The sequence below is a fragment of the Grus americana genome, chromosome 5 (genome assembly GCF_028858705.1).
Source record: "Grus americana isolate bGruAme1 chromosome 5, bGruAme1.mat, whole genome shotgun sequence".
Taxonomy (NCBI): Eukaryota; Metazoa; Chordata; class Aves; order Gruiformes; family Gruidae; genus Grus; species Grus americana.
Genome location: NC_072856.1, coordinates 27,077,713 through 27,093,792, shown reverse-complemented (window position 1 = coordinate 27,093,792; position 16,080 = coordinate 27,077,713). Strand labels below are relative to the sequence as shown.

At 36.2% G+C, this 16,080-nt stretch overlaps 1 protein-coding gene across 1 annotated transcript in view; it reads right to left on the bottom strand.

Annotated features, from left to right (window-relative positions):
* Positions 1-16,080, bottom strand: part of MYBPC3 (myosin binding protein C3) — a 66,534-nt gene that overhangs the window by 17,076 nt on the left and 33,378 nt on the right. Inside the window, exons 21-27 of the mRNA XM_054827326.1 lie at positions 14,597-14,674; positions 13,182-13,341; positions 11,999-12,103; positions 8,258-8,446; positions 6,090-6,224; positions 4,736-4,903; positions 3,370-3,458 (exon numbers count right to left, since the gene is read on the bottom strand). Coding sequence (XP_054683301.1) covers positions 3,370-3,458; positions 4,736-4,903; positions 6,090-6,224; positions 8,258-8,446; positions 11,999-12,103; positions 13,182-13,341; positions 14,597-14,674 — 924 coding nt within the window. The remainder of the gene's footprint in view (positions 1-3,369; positions 3,459-4,735; positions 4,904-6,089; positions 6,225-8,257; positions 8,447-11,998; positions 12,104-13,181; positions 13,342-14,596; positions 14,675-16,080) is intronic.

Genomic DNA, 16,080 nt, shown 5'->3' with positions numbered 1-16,080 from the left:
TGAACTTGACTTGACTAGAATTGACTCTATTTTACTTTCCACATACATGTATGTTTTAACATGATATGAGGATTCTGCTTGAAAAATTTGGCTCGGGGAATGCTTTCAAAATAAAACCAATCTACTTAAAATGGTATAGTTATATGGAAATTTTATTTAAATTTCTTATTTGTCAAGACTAATACTTGGCTAGGTTTTCAGACTGATTACAAGATTTAATAGATCTGGATGGATTGATTAATGAGGGGAATTGAGGATCTGGCCCTAAATATCTTGGCAAAAATGGGCATGAGAAACCATAGCGTTATCTTTATCATAAGAAATGTCTTGACTATGAATCAAGCTTTGCTACTGATGGTGTTCTAGTGTGGTTGATCAGATATGTTCACTCACAACACCTTCTTTTTTGAGGTGCTATGACTGCCCATGAAAGACTGCAAGTGTTCAAAGTGTTGGTTTTCATAGACTTTTATATTTATAGACTGTGAAAAGCATAAACAGATAGAAAGCATGTTCCTAATACATATCTCAGAGGATTGGGTTTCTGCAATGTGTAATAGGTAATCTGAGAGAGAACAGTGACTGGGTAAATAGCACACCAGAGAAACTTCAGGGAGTTTACTGCCAGGGAAGAATAAATTTAAATGCTTTTAGATGTTTATATTCACACATATACGATGGGCAAGAAGACGGCTCAATAATACTGTGATTTTTATCCACTAATAGCACATAATATCCCTTCAATCATGTGCCCATGTAGTTAATTTTGAAACAAGAATGTATTGATTTCCTTCCTTTCAGCAGAATGTCCCACCTGCTTAATACTCTCAACAGAAAAAGAGGTAGTAATAATCTTGTACTTGTTCTTTTTTGTACATTTTAATCTAAAGATTTGAATAGATTTGCAAATAGTATTTAGCCCAAGATACCTTGACAAGGAATTTAATAGAATTTCAGTGTTAAATGACATAGCAGTGACCACAGAGGATGCTGGCACAGAAACTGTTAACAGTAGAGGACACTGACTTACACTTTAGTTAGATAATATTCTGCCTGCTTGTGTTCCCTAGCTCAGGGTTCGCAGTAATTCCAGTATTTATGTATTTTCTCCCATATCCTTTTTGTAATTTGAAGATTGCAATCATATCTAGAGTCCTTTTCTTCAATAGAAATGGTCAGTGATTTAAACTTTTTCAAAATAGAAAATGAAATGTTCTTTTTGTTTTGCTTTTTTTGAAAGATCCCCAGTTTTGCATACTCTAAATAGCTTTTGCAGTATTAAGAATTGTAGCTATAGCTGCATTTCAACAATATTACAAATTGAACTCACTCAAAAATACCTCTTGAATTAAAATCCTCTGGTTTTGTTCTCTGGCTAAAATTTGGTGTTGATGGATAGATATTAGGTTATTTTGTTAGCCTTACCTTTTAGGAGAGTAGAATTTATACCAACACATGATTTGTCTGTTAGTCAGCTCCTCAAATAACTTTTGAATCAGTTGGTTCATTTCAGCTAAATTTGGCAGTGCACTAGAAATCTCTAAGATTAGCTTAGCACAGTTTTGGAAAACTGATGTCAGGGTGAAACACCCAAACCTCACTTAGTGTTCCCACTGAGGAAAAGTTGAGGAAGACTTAGTCTTGATCCATTTTGTTTGGCAACAGCTGAATGATCAGGCAGGATAAATGAAGCTCTGGGTTAGTTGCTACATGTACTTTCTCTGGCCTGGGGAACTGAGGACATGTCAGCTAGGACTACCTCAGGGAGTAGGGCAAAGAATTGGCAAATCTCTGGGAATATTGCAGTGAAGCTGCTCTAAGCAAAAGAGGTGGGTTGTTATGCTGGGAAGATGGTGATATAGGGGACATAAAATACAAATCTATAAACCGCCAAACCTTATCAGCTACTCTGCTTATGGGACAGCTTGTCAATTTTGTGCAAATTTTCTTCAACTCAGAAATCAAAGCAGCAAAAATACCTGTTTAATTTAATTTTTTCAAGACTTACATAACTCAAAAATATCATGTAAAGTCTTGCATTTTGCATGTGGCTAGACCTCAGTGAAGGGGCCATTTTAGCAATTTTGGAGATAAGAAACATGAAAGAAAAAAATAAGCATGTGATTATGTCGAAGTAGTGCAAGCATGCAATTCAAGGCAGTTACTCCATGTATTGGTTTGCAACTATTTACTGATTAGATATATCTTTGTGAAAAAGCAACTTTTCATGTAACCCCGTAACCACAGGGCAAAAGACATGTATATCTTATTTTAAATAGATTTTACTCTTATATAGATTCTGGCACCCACTGCTGGTACTGCCCAAACAAAAGAATATAGGTAATGTGTGCATGTATGTTTCCCTTGCTGAAAAAATGTTTTGCATATCTCCAGCATCTTTTACAGGAGAATTTCAAAACTCTTCACCAATAACAGTGATGACATTTTCATAAATGTCAACCCTGAACAGCAGAGAAATTTTAGTTTCTTCAAGTTATAAATGAAGACTAGATTAAATGATTTATCTATTAATATGGAGGATATCTCTGTCAGAGCCAGAATCTGCAATTTACAATTTCTTTTCCTGTGTCTCGCTCAGAAAACCTTTTCCTTTCACACACTAATTCTCGTACTGTATTGATATTATAGTCTTTCATCTGAAAAAATGCATGTGGTGTTTTACAAATAGTCTTTATAGTTGCTTATGCAGCTGTAGAAAATGCAAAGACAGGGTAACTGGTTAGGTCAGTCTGTGTGTATATTTTAGCAATTTTGTGCATGCCTTAGCAGCATGCGTAGTTATATGCATGCACTCCTGATAGTCCTTGGCATAGTGTGGTTTTTACACCCTTGAGCTCATGTACAGTGATACCCAAGCTATTCTTTATATATACACATATTCTAAATATGGCCAATTGTGGTATTCTGTTTATGTACAAACTATAATTTTTGTAGTCAGCCTTAGAGAAATGAACATACACGTTTTTGGCAAAGAAGTTGCTCAGTAATATTGTGTTTCTTGGCTCCAGAAGAGTAGCTGGTTGAATTCTTACACTTCTGTGTACTTCTCTTTTTAAGAGGCATCCTATGGTCAATAAGCAAGAACGGTCTTGCCTTACTTTTTCTTCTTCTCCATAGGGAGGGATTATTGAAAAAATTGTGACTGTAAAAAAAAATTGTGACTGAAAGAAGAATGATTTTTTTTTTCTTTTTTTTCCCTTTCTTTAAGGTTTGAGAGGGTTTTTTAAATCATCAGCCATACTTTATGTAATACTGCTTAAGCAGTGAAGCAATGGGAACTTGCATAAGGGAAACTACTTTAGGTAAGTAATGATAAATAACCACGACAAAATAGAAACCGATACATACCTGAAAAGGGATCACAATATTGATTGTCTCGCCCACTTTCTTCACTAGGGTCTGTCTGAGATGACGTGGCAACCAGATTTTGGGACGCTCTGCAGTTAAGCATTAGTACATTAAATACAAAGCTTTTGATAATTTGAAATATTACTTATAGCTCAAATAAGACAAAATACTAAAGAGGAGAGGTTTGGATACTGGTAAGCACAAGAAAATTGTGCAAACACTGTTTATACAGTTAGGGAGTAGTTAATTCTTTAAGTACTTTCAAATGTATTTGACTACTGGATACAAATTTAGTAGCAAATCTCAGTTATATATTTACAACTGAGCAGGTTTCAATGCCATCAGGATTTATGAAACTGTTTCATCTGAAGCACCAGATTTGGGTGACTTCTGCTGGATGTGAGCCTTCTATGTGGACTTTGTTTCTTTGGAGAACTTTATCAGTTCAGTAGAAGAGATGGGACAAAGGGTGAATTGCAGTAAAAGAGTGATTATGATTAATCTATTGCTATATTTACACTGCAGCTCCTTGTAAATTGCCATTTGGAGATATTTATGGACTTATTCAGAAAGCAGAGTAATCAATGGATTTCTTTTACCTTTTCTACAGTCATTCAGTTATAGTTCTTTGAGGTGAAAGGAGTGGAGCCTCATTGTAGCAGCTTACTCTTCACTAACAAAAAGAGGACCTTATTCGTTTCCTAGTAATTGACTGAAAGAATTTCTTAACAAACAGTTGGAGTATCTGTCCTCATTTGGATTTGAGATGCATTAGAACTTTGTTTCGTTTACACAGAGTCATTTTACTGTCAGTGAGACTCTGGCAGACACTTTGTGTGAGTCAAAGTTGACGAATTGGCTATTAGCAGCTCTTGATATTTTTTGGACTCCGGTCAAATGAATTATAATCTACTGTTGTTGGGTGATATGCAGGGTGTTAATTAATAACCTAGGACAATGAAGAACAGATAACTCCTTTTTATTTAAATAGATCTCTTGCCATAGCCAATGCAGTCATTTTGCAGTAATATAACAGCTTTTCCAGCAGAGAGCTAAATATTAAAAAATGTGTCTCTTAAATGCTGACAGTGCCATTACAAGAGGTGAAATGTCCATATTTTGAAAATAAGAAGTAGGATTTTGTTTCAAGAGCTATGCTTTAGAAATATAGGACCTGGACAGTACAGTAATGTTCTCAGAATCAGAAGATACTGGGTGCCTAGTCAAAGTGAAAGAGCTGTTTGGGTGTTATTCTCAGAAGGCAGCACCGGCTTGTCAGTCCCAGAATTTTTCTGCATGCGTACATGTTTAGAATTTTGACCAGAGGGAAATAGATTAGTAAGATTTATTTAGTCTAGATACTCACGCAGGATCTCTTGAACAGTGACAGGCTCTTTGATTATTGCTGCTCCACTCTCACCAGCCAAGTTTATAGCCTTTATACGGAAATGAAGTTTGTCCCCTGTGACCAAGTCTTTAATTAGTGCAGATGTGCGCTCAGTGAGACCAGGAAGGGCTGGAATCCATTCTGTAGCTGCAAGTACAGGATTTGCATATTGTAATAATATATTATTTTTCCAGACTGATACCTTTTCTACAATTGAAAGTAAATTTGTGTTTGGGTAAAATGAATTTAATATGCAACACCACACTTAGGAGGGAATAAACTAAGCTGGTAAAAGAACTCTGGATCTAGAAGGTGTGTTTACACATGTATGTACTTTGTTTATTCAAAACAGCTAAGGGTAAGGGAATCATTTTTGGGTAGTTCCTTTGGCATTCTATTTTATAAAGCTTAGAGCTGTGGGGCTTCTCTATATTTATTTTCATTAGCAAAAGAAGGGGGAGAGAATTTTGGAAGTATTTTTAGCAAGAAAGTGAAGCCTTAATTTAATTTTTTCTTGGAATATCTCCTGTGGGTGTCCAAACAGATTGGTGAGAGCCACATATGCTGAACACAATAATAGAATACATAACTGTTGGAATTTATTATTAACTTCTCAGTTGACACTGTAGAACAGAATTCTTAGGGCTTCCTTTGTTATTCTAATAACACAGAAGTACGATTGATAAAATCATTCTATGATGATGACATATAGATTCTGGTAATTTCATGATGATATCTCATTAAAGGCTATGAATTATTTCTGGATAAATTATACCCTGTAAAACCCATAGTTTAGGTTATATGGCAGTCGAGCTTAGTGTCAGAGAAAATGTTGTGATTGAAGTGATTATAAATTTGTTTGATTTTTATGACATAAATGTTATGTTATAGCATCACAGTAAATTGCATGTTGTAGATATGGTGCACTTATACTCTATTATCAGACCACAAGTAGTAAAGGAGGTAAAGTGACAGTTTCTTGAAAGTTGGACTGATGTTGTTACAGTCATGTTGTTATATTGGTTTTAAGGAATACGCAATTTGTGAATACTGCAAAAGCATAGTAGTGACGATAGAACAGCACTGGTATTGTTGTAGTATTTTTCTGTATTAAAGTTTATGATGATTATGAAAATGATGTTATGGTTGATGTGGCTTTCATGGTTTTACAGTTAAGTCATGGTAAGTCTGGTGATGGTTGGCAAGGATGTTAGTCATAGATTAGAATGCTACTGAATATGGTTAATTTATTGGGATATTGCAGTGAAGCCATTGCAATTGTAGTATTTTAATAATGTTCAGTTGCTGCTGCCTAATACTCGTGCTTACTTACATCCATCTTTGCGGTATTCCACAATATAACCATCTAATCCCCCAGCTCCAATCCGCTCAGGGGGTCTCCACTTCAAGGCAACAGTGCTGTCAGAAACATCTTCCACTGTAAAGTGGGTTGGTTCACTTGGAGGAGCTAAAAGGAAACATGTAGAAGTAAATTCTGAGAAACAGCAATACAACTGTGAGAATTCAAAAGCTATAGAAGGAGTAATTAGCAGCTGAATTATATACCACTATCTGTTTTAATAAAATGAAGCTGAGCTGTAAAATGTAACACCTAAAACTTCATTTATAGAAGTGCAGCATAAGATTCCTCTAATAGGGAGGGGAAGAAGAGGTTAAGATAGTAGTTCCTATTCATATCTCCTCCCTTATGAGTAAAAGCCAATGAAAAAAGAAGAGTTGTAGAAGGGAGTCAAATTGTCAGCAGAAATCTGCAGAAAAGTTTAGAAAGAAAAATGCATACAATTTGTATGCTGTACTTAACACTCTGATTATAATTAGACAAAGTTCACATAGGCAGAGAACCAAATTCATTAGTGACTAAATTTGACTTCACTCATTTTCCTCTAACAGTGGAGAAAATGACCAAAAGTTATGACTACATGTTTACAGAAACACTAGTTCTGATTTGTGCATTTGTAACAGACTTGCATGAGAAAAATACTTTTGGGCTGAAAATTTTTCACTTTAGTTACGTATAGCTATTTCATTTCTTTTCAGAACAGGAGTGTCATGGCTTTTTTTAAATCCATAGTTCAGAAAGACCACTAGCTAAATTCAGTCTTTTTAAGCATGACTGTTGTCTACTAATTAAAAAAACAATCAAGAAAAGACCTTACTGGAGAATCCCAAATACACACAAATGTTACTGTGAAACCATTGATTCCAAAAAGCAAACAGAAAGATAACTTTTTCAAAATAACATTTAGATTGCTGGAACATAAAATTTAGTATACATGGCATAAAAGCAATCATGTTAAAGAAATGTATGTTTAGCATACTCCATGTATATGTGTTATAAACTCAACATCTTTTGAATATACATAACAGATTTTACATATTAGAAATATTTCATATTTAAAGTAAGTTAAATACAGGTTTATAAATTGTGCAACTGATTGAACTTGATCTTAGTTCCCAAAGTTAATGTAAAAAAAATTTTAAAAAATAATATCACCCAGTTTCCTTTCTGTAGCTGTGTCAAAATTTTTCATATTCAAATAGCAGCAAGGAATAGTACACAGGATGCAAAGGCAGTTGGGAGCATACACAACCACACAGTACACGATCAAAACCCCAAATCTCTTCTCTGAAGCAGTAAGTGTGAACTTTATCCTTAATCAAATAAAACTCTGCCTATCCCATGAAAACTTTGGACCTTTTTTTTCAGTAGCTCCACTTGATGGTTTTCTTTTGCCCTCTTCTGTTGCAGACCAGTCACTGTGTGTTTGAAATCCAGAATTAAGAGATGCTTCTTGCAGTTCATCCTTTCCTTCTGACCCCTTCACTGCATCATCTGCTTTTACACTATCCCCTTCAGCAGGCTGTCCCCCTTCACTGATATTTGTAGATTTAGCAACTCTAGTCATTTTAATCTCCAGCTATTTGTATTTTTGTGGGTCTTCTTTCTAAAGCTTTTAGCAGGCAGGCTTCCTGAGGACTCTTTGCTCAGGGACTGCAGAAGACACTGCACTTCTGTGTTGGGAAGGCTTATTTATAGAAAATCATTCCTCAAATATTTTCTTAATCAGCTATCCTTTTAGCTGTGGACAGGGCCAGGATTAAGGGAGTACTGGATGGGATACTGTGATATTTGCACCCATAAAGGAATGGGAGAAGCTGAGAGGGACAGGGAAATTTCTGTCAATTAGTTTTCCTCCTTTCTAGATCCAGCTTGACTCTCACACTTCTAATTATAACAACTAAAAATTCATCAGCGATTTCATGAAACTAGAACCTCTGTGCTTCTCAGGAAGGGGAACAAGAGACAGAGAAGAGGAAGTTTACAAAGGAAAAGGCTGATTAAATGTAGAATATAGAGATGGTTGATAACCTCTTTCCTAACACATTCTTTTTAGGTATAAGGGCACTTGAAGAGAAGACGTGAAAATTGTGCTGTCTTGGTTTTGTCCTAGAAATAATATAGAGTGTGGTAAAACTCACCAATTGGCATGAAGGGTTGCGAGGCAGGGCTTGGACGGGACATGCCAATAGAATTCACAGCATAAATCCGCATCTCATAAACTACTCCTTCAATCATTCGCTTGGCTTCATAGGTTAGGTCTTTTAAAAGGTCAAAGTTCAGTCGCATCCATCGATAGCTTTTCTTCTTCTTTCTCTCTAAGATATAGCCTGGAAAGGATAGCTTTCATGAGGTAAAAGAACTGCAAATTATTCTCTCACATTCAGGAAAAAAGAAAATCACTTTATTTTTTTTTTCTGTCCAATGGCATAAAAGAGTCAAATGTGATTCAGAATTATTGCATATAACTGAATTGTGTGAAGCTTTGGTATTTTCCTGCAGTTTCCTTTTGTATTACTTTCTTTCTATCTGACATTCTTACCTGAATAATTATGCTTTGCAGAGTAGAAGTTATTTAGTTTTAGCTATGTGTGGTATTAGGCTTTAAGCACATTTTGCATGCTATACACTGCTGTTAAGTATGCAAAATAAAGATACTAGCAGAGCTGGTTTAAATGGTAAATTCTTTCTGATGAGAACGCAGTCATTCACTCCTAATGGCAGAGCAATGCATGAAACACAGCAGTTTAACAGAAAGCCCGTTCAGTGAAGGAGAAATTGAACTGTGTAAGATGAAACATAGAGTTAAAAAAATATTTTTTCTTGTATTCTGCTGCAATTCACTGATCTTGACTAACAGCATAAATCCCAAAGCAAAATATAAGTTGGAAGAACAGTTTGAGTCTTCCTTTTTTTTTTTTTTAAACTAAAAATTATTTCTCAAAGTTCTTATGTTAGATCTCTGCATCCATTGCTAAGTGATGGAATTGCAGAGTGCTTCCCAGACAGTGCAGATCCCAGCTCTGCTTCAGCCCTATAGTGGAGTAAGTCCTGGCCACACACCATTTTTCTCGCCAATTCCCTTGGAAGAAAAGTGTATGATTACGGAGAACCAAGAGAGCTGGATGCACTGCAAACTAAATCTGTAGTATAGCCTAGGTGTAGTCTGTATGCCCAGAATCCAGGTCTTTAGTACATCTCCCTCGCCCCCTCAACAACCACAGCCTTTCCCACACTACCATGCTGTTTTTCAGGATGACTAAGTCAGGCTGGGTTATCAGTTTAGAAGATAAACTTCTAATTTCCCAAAAGTGGGAATGGAATCTGTGATTCTTGATCCTTAATATGGAGGATAGTTGTGTATCACATTGGAAATGTTTGTATGAATTTTTTTCCAGTGAAGGAAGGAGTTATCAAATGTTTCTTTCCATCCAGCTATATTAAATTTCTGCTGCTTTTCTGTGTTGCAGATAGTATGCCTGGATGTGATGCCTGTAGATTTCTTTTAAACAGTTTTTGGGTTTTAAAGCTATTCATCTTTTAACTACGGAGTGAATAACCAGAAAATACACTGAATGGTGATTTACACATACCATGTATTTGTATGTATTGTATGTTTCTACCCATAGTCTACAGAGGATATGTCTGTAACAGTGGTCAGCTACAATAGTGTAAGTCTATAGCAAGCGCATTGTAAAGACTTATGAATTGAGCTGTGTAAACAGTGATTCAATCCCTGCTGCTCACAAAGGTCATGGCTATCACACTTGCAGATGTCCATTTGCTATACCTGGGAAGTATGATTCGCAGTTACAGCATCCAAAGGGAAATGGAGTATGACAGGCACGTTTGCTGGCACGTTATGTGCACAGACATCATGCATCAGCAGCTTTCCTGTCTATGTTGAATGGCAAGAAGAGCATAGGAGTCTACAGAATGTTTTGGGAAATGAGTGGTGAAAGTACCTTTGAGTTGACAGGTTGTATCATCATTTCTAATATATAAAGTTACTCCTGGCATGCTTGTTTTCAGTGGCTTTTAAACAGGGTTAAATGCTGTAAGCAAAGAACCTATGGTTCCTTTGACATGTTCCTGCTTTTTCCTCTCTTCATCAGGGTCTGTGAGACTGAGAGAAGTTTCAGCAACTCAGTTTCTGGTTTTCTGCCATTTTAGATATGCATAGTTTCCTGTCAGAACTGACACTTCTTCACTGTGGCATACCAGAATTGCAATTAAAAAAAAAAAAGTCAAAAGGAGATAAAAAGACAATACTTTGGTAACATTTGGTAAAGCAGATTATTTCCCCAAATGCACAGAATGTATGATAAAGATACTCTTTAGTAATATAAAAAGTACATGAGACCCCATGAAAGGTTTGCATAACAGCGAAGATGAGGTGTGAATTTCTTTTCTGTATCTGTTGGATATAGGTAATAGAGACTATAGCAGACTGCTTACAATGCCACCTTTAACAATATGAAGACAGGATGCATATGTCTTCCCCCCCTGCCTTTTTAACTTGCTTTTAAAGCTTTATTTGAATGGATAATGCTGCATCTTGGCTTCCCTTCCCCCCACCCCCACTGCCTGCTCCAGCGTTTTATTCCAGCCCTATTAGTGGTAGAGTCCTGTGCTAACTGAAGAAACCTCCTCATGTAGTGCAAAGGGTTGTTAGTGAAACATTAACAAAATCATTCCTTTGACAGTGAAAACAAACCAAAGAACTTTCCACAATATGTGTCCTGAAAACTCTACAAAACAAAACCAGGGGCTTTGCATAGTCAAGGTGTGTAAGTGTGGGCGTGTTTGGCTGTGGTAATGGGATGCCTATTGGTATATATCTTTGCACATAATAGTTCAAATTGTTAACTTCTTGCTTCCTGTCAGAACAGATGAAACCACAAAGGGCTGGCCCAGTAGTATCTTGTTTATTCCTGCACAGATAAGTTGTGTTGAATTACATGAGGTTAGTCTATTCTTGTAGAAGTGAATGAAGCCCAAATATCCAAAAGCAATTACAAACTCCTCTCTTCCGGATACTATGCAGGGGGTTAAAAGAATTTTAGAACATTTCTATCCCTGGCATCCCCATAAGAGTCCATATAGCTTTCAGTGTATTTTTTTTTTTTTTTAAAGAAACTAAAATTCTGGTGATCTTTACCAACCAAATTGCTAGATTTGGAGTTCAAAGGAATTTTCCCCTAGAGTTGGCCAATATCCTGTATTATTTTGTTTTCCCTCTGAGGATCACAGTGAGTTTTATCTAAAAACACCATGCTCTGCAGAGAACTTAAAATGGCATTGGTGGTATTCTTGACTGCTTCTGCTCATTACCTGTATCGCATGATAACTTTGGTCTCTAGTTTTAAGTACAGATTGTAAGGTCATTAAAATGATTGAAAAGTATTTTGTGACCCATCATGTGTGTTTGTATATGAAGTAGAATTATGAAGTAGATTTCTAAAAGAAACATGTACTGCCTGAGCACTTGACATTGCAGATGACTGGAGTTGATGACTGAGGTGGCCACAAATGTGTTTTGGTATTCCTAGGTAAGTCCAAAGGCCTGTATACTGACTTAAAATTTCAGTCTTGACTAAGAATGTTTAGCTTTAACTATTTTTGGTATCACCTTGTGCTTGGCAACTTATTCCCTGAAATATTTCTCCTCTTCACATAGCACAGGTAGAGGGCACTCTCTCCCTAAAATAGAAGGGCCAGAATCTAGACCAGTTTGAAGGCTTGCTATATTAAAGTAGGTAGTTTCTGAGGGTCGGCCTTCCTAGGGTGAATAAACATAGAGAATCCTTCTGTGCCATTTTAAAGGAGCAGCAAAAATACAGGCAAGGCTGCTGGGAACTTTATGTTTTAGCACTTCTTACCAAGTACTGGTTGCCCACCATCGTATTTAGGAGGTTGCCACTGCACAGTACAGTAATCTTCTCCAATGTTGCTGATCTTGGGAGCTTCTGGAGGGTCAGGAACATCTGAAGAAAGTGTGAGAATGAATGAGAGTTGTTACTGTTTTGATTTCTGTATAAAAGTCAATGAAATATTTTTCTTTTTTTCCATATCATATTGATACAGCTTTGTCAGATAGCAACAGTAGATACAATCAAGAATTTATCATATTAGCCTAGAGTGAATCCTGCTCTTTGATGCTTCTATGTTAGGTTGGTTTTCCTTTAAATACCATTTGATTATTCAGCTCCCTTGCTCTTCCCAGATATAATCAACTTTTTGCAAAAATGTAAGGTTACAAGGTTCTGTTCTGTAAGAAGAAGCTTGCCCCAGGGTTTCCTATTTTCTCTATAATAAAGTTTATATACAATATAGTGGCTGCATGTTTCTCATATTTTGTTATTTTGGAGATATTCATAGTAAATATCCTGACTCGGGATTTATAAAAGATGAAAAGGGACTTAGTGTTCACCTAAGCAGTGAATTCTAAATTTTAGTACTGTAGGTGAACATAATTTTCTTTTATCATTCCTAAGTTCACTTAAAACCTGGCCTTTTGTCATATGTGTGGCAGGGTATAAACAAGTTAAATGTTATGAAAAAATTTATAAAAGTTACTGACTCAAAATTATATCCCCCACAGCTCTTCTGTGACTCACAGTGGCAATCTGTATATCTTGATATAAGATACATTATGTCTCTTTATTTCATTAACTATTTACTGCTTATAGAACAATATAGTCTTTGCTTAAGAACATACACCAAAACAAAATGACAAGTTTTTCTTGTCTCAGACAAGCATGAAGCATATACTTCAGAAGGAACTGTCATCTGTAAAATGAGAGGATCACCTGAAACTGGAACTATATAAAAAGGAAATAGATTAATTTCTACTGGGAGTTATTCTCTACCTTTTCACACAGAAGGCAACTACCTGTGAAAAATACTTCTGCTAAATTTTGTGATTGATAGTTTTTCCTACCTTTTTGATCCTTTTCTGTTTTTCTAAACCTAAAGTCAGAACTTGCCTCAGTTTGAGAGAGGGGTGAGTTCCAGTGAACTCGAGATGCTTTCATGCTCTGGTTATTTCCTTCCTTCACTTACCAATAACTTTGACTGTGATATCAGCCTTATCTTCTCCCACTGGATTCTTAACTATAACTCTGTATACTCCCTCATCCTCCTTTTCTGCTCCTTCAATGATGAAGACACAGTGGTCTTCGTGCATCTCCACACGAACTCTGCCTTCAGATTCAAACAGCAGCTGTGGGCAGTGAAAGTAACAGATAAAGTCATTGCAAGTTGTGCCAGGGACAACCTGATGAGCCTGTATGTAACCTGGTGAAAATCTTCAAATCATTGAATATTATCAAAATTATTGAAAGGCTATAAAGTTTTTAAAGATCTATTTGTACGTAGAAGACAGAAAACATAGACTAAGTGTCTCACATAAATAACATTTGGGAAAATTGGTTCTGAAAGTCTGCAGGTTGTTAAGATTCATTGCTAGTTACACATACACAGTTACATTTCAAAGAAGTTACTTCTACAAAATCCTACTTGGGATAGCTGCTAGGATCAATGTAAAAAGGTTCAGGGATAACAGCGGGGTACTGTGCAAATTCAAGAAGATTTGCAAATTCAAATTCAAATGGTTGAGCAAACATTCCTGATCAACAGTATCTACATTTGGCATCAGATAACACGGATTTGAACAATTTCCCTCTAAAAAATTTAGTGTGTTTCTTGTGACTGTTAATGGCATCAGTGTGATTTCTGTTACACAAGAATATCATAGGGGGTAACTTTCTACTCTTCCCTGAGCTGAGGTCTAAACATAATGACCACAACTTGCTGTACACTTGTAACACACTCCTTTCTTCTGTATGTGCCCACCTATCTTGAGACTTAGAACAGGAACCGTTTGAAAGCATATGTGTCTGAATAGTGACTAGTAGAATCACTAGCAGAATCCTAACCCTGAGAAAGGTTGCATAATAAAACATTTTTTGACTATCAAAGTAAAAAAGTTATTTATGACAAAAAGGACAATTGTTGGAAAATGAATCCTCTTTCACTGTTTTGTACATACATAGTCCACTCTCTTGACCCATTGTCATCTTTCCCTGTGTCCTGTAAGATTTTGTCTTCTTTTTTTTCCCTCTAGCTGTTATTGAAGCTTCAGGTTAGTGTGGATTAAAAGGGATAAACATTCACAAATATATCATAAAGAGTTTTCAAATAACTGCTTTGGTTCCTTGTAATCCAGCCACTATGTGATGGTGATTAGAAAGAGATTTCCTCAATCAGCATCTTACTCTAAAATTACTCACCACATCTCTTGTGCCCGTTTAAAGTTTGGTAATCACCATTGTGAGGCAGGATGTTGGGCCTGATGTGCTATTTGCTTCACCAGTTCAATGTCTACTGACTTTAATTTTATTTCCTTCTGGATAGGACCTTTTATCTGGAAAACACTAAATGTATTTGTGTGTCTGCATAAATAATGAGGAACTTACCTTACTATCAGTATTTAAATCACTGCTGTTTTCTGAGGGAGTCATGGAATCATCATTGCTTCGAACAAGGTCGCTTTTCTAGATAAGCAAAGAAACCACAGAAAGTCAGCTAAGTCTCTCTGAGCAGGGCAGTAAAGCTGTTTCTGCAAGACAGAGGTGAAGACTCCATATGTTTAGAGGGCTTGATGAGAAAAGCGAAGAGCAAAGTGAGGCAGCAAGCAGACCTGGGAAGGAAATCAACTGATATGAAAGTAAAAAGCAGAAATGGAAATAGAGGTATCAGGCTGCAATGAATTAACGGAAAGATAAGTCAGCAAAACTAAATTTACAGCTTAACAAAGATGCATGACATTCCTGCAGTAGAATTGTATCTGGTTGTGAATCTGTCTGTGTCCTGTGGTATTAGCTACTCATCTTGTGTAACTACACAAATAAGGATTACTTCTTTCTGTAACAATGGGATAGTAAGTTGATGTAAACGTTTTAACACTCAGAAATATAGTCAGGTCTGTAACACACATCAAACAACATATTCTGAAGCTGTGCTACTGTTCGTTTAGGATTTCATTAGTAAGTATATGCTATACACCCTTCAAATCAAGACTGGCTTCTTTTACTCACATGTTGAGACCTCATGTCTTAGAAATAACACTGTATAGGGGTTGTCTGATACCCGATCATAATTTTTTCAGGGAAACGTTTATGAGAGAGTCACTTTATCTTGGTTCCCAAAAGAGAGACAAACTGCTTTTTTGTTTGTTTCCGTACTAATTCTGCATTGCAGTAAAAAGTTCCAAGTCTTACTAAATACGCTGACCTGAACAAAGAATGAGGCAGAATCATAAAGAAATGAGATTGGGGAAATTAATATAATTGTCAATATTATTTTGTTGATATCTACACCTATGGGAAGTGTAATGATGCTGTAGAATATTATGCAAAGTACTTCTGTGTTTTATGCTAGTTATAGCTCAAGAGCCCACAGATGGTGAGGGGCGGGGACGTTCTCAGACAGCCAGAAAGGAAACTCACTTAACATTTTGTGTCTAGCTTCTAAATTCTTTCTTTGATGTTTTGTAATTGCTTTGTTAAGGCAAATAGCAAATGTACTCTATTTTCATTATAGCAAATACAGTTTTACCCCAATGGTCTGCTAAGAAGACATATTATTCAAAGACTGTAGATTTCTTGAGAAAGAGTAAAAAAAGAAGCTGCCATCTCCAGAACATGTCCATCCTATCAGGTGAAGGTGATGGGGATGACTGATCATTTAGTTCTTTTTCTCTGAGGTAGGAAGAGAATAAATGTGCATGGTATCCTACTGTCTGCATGTACATATGTCTACTCATATATACTCAGCCCCTTCTTTTGGAAAAGAAAAACAGGCAATAGTTCAGAAAAACAACAGTTCAGGATGACTCTCACAAAAACAGCTAAATCCCAAACAGCTGCATTGCAGATATTCTTTTTTTTTCCTTGAGGTT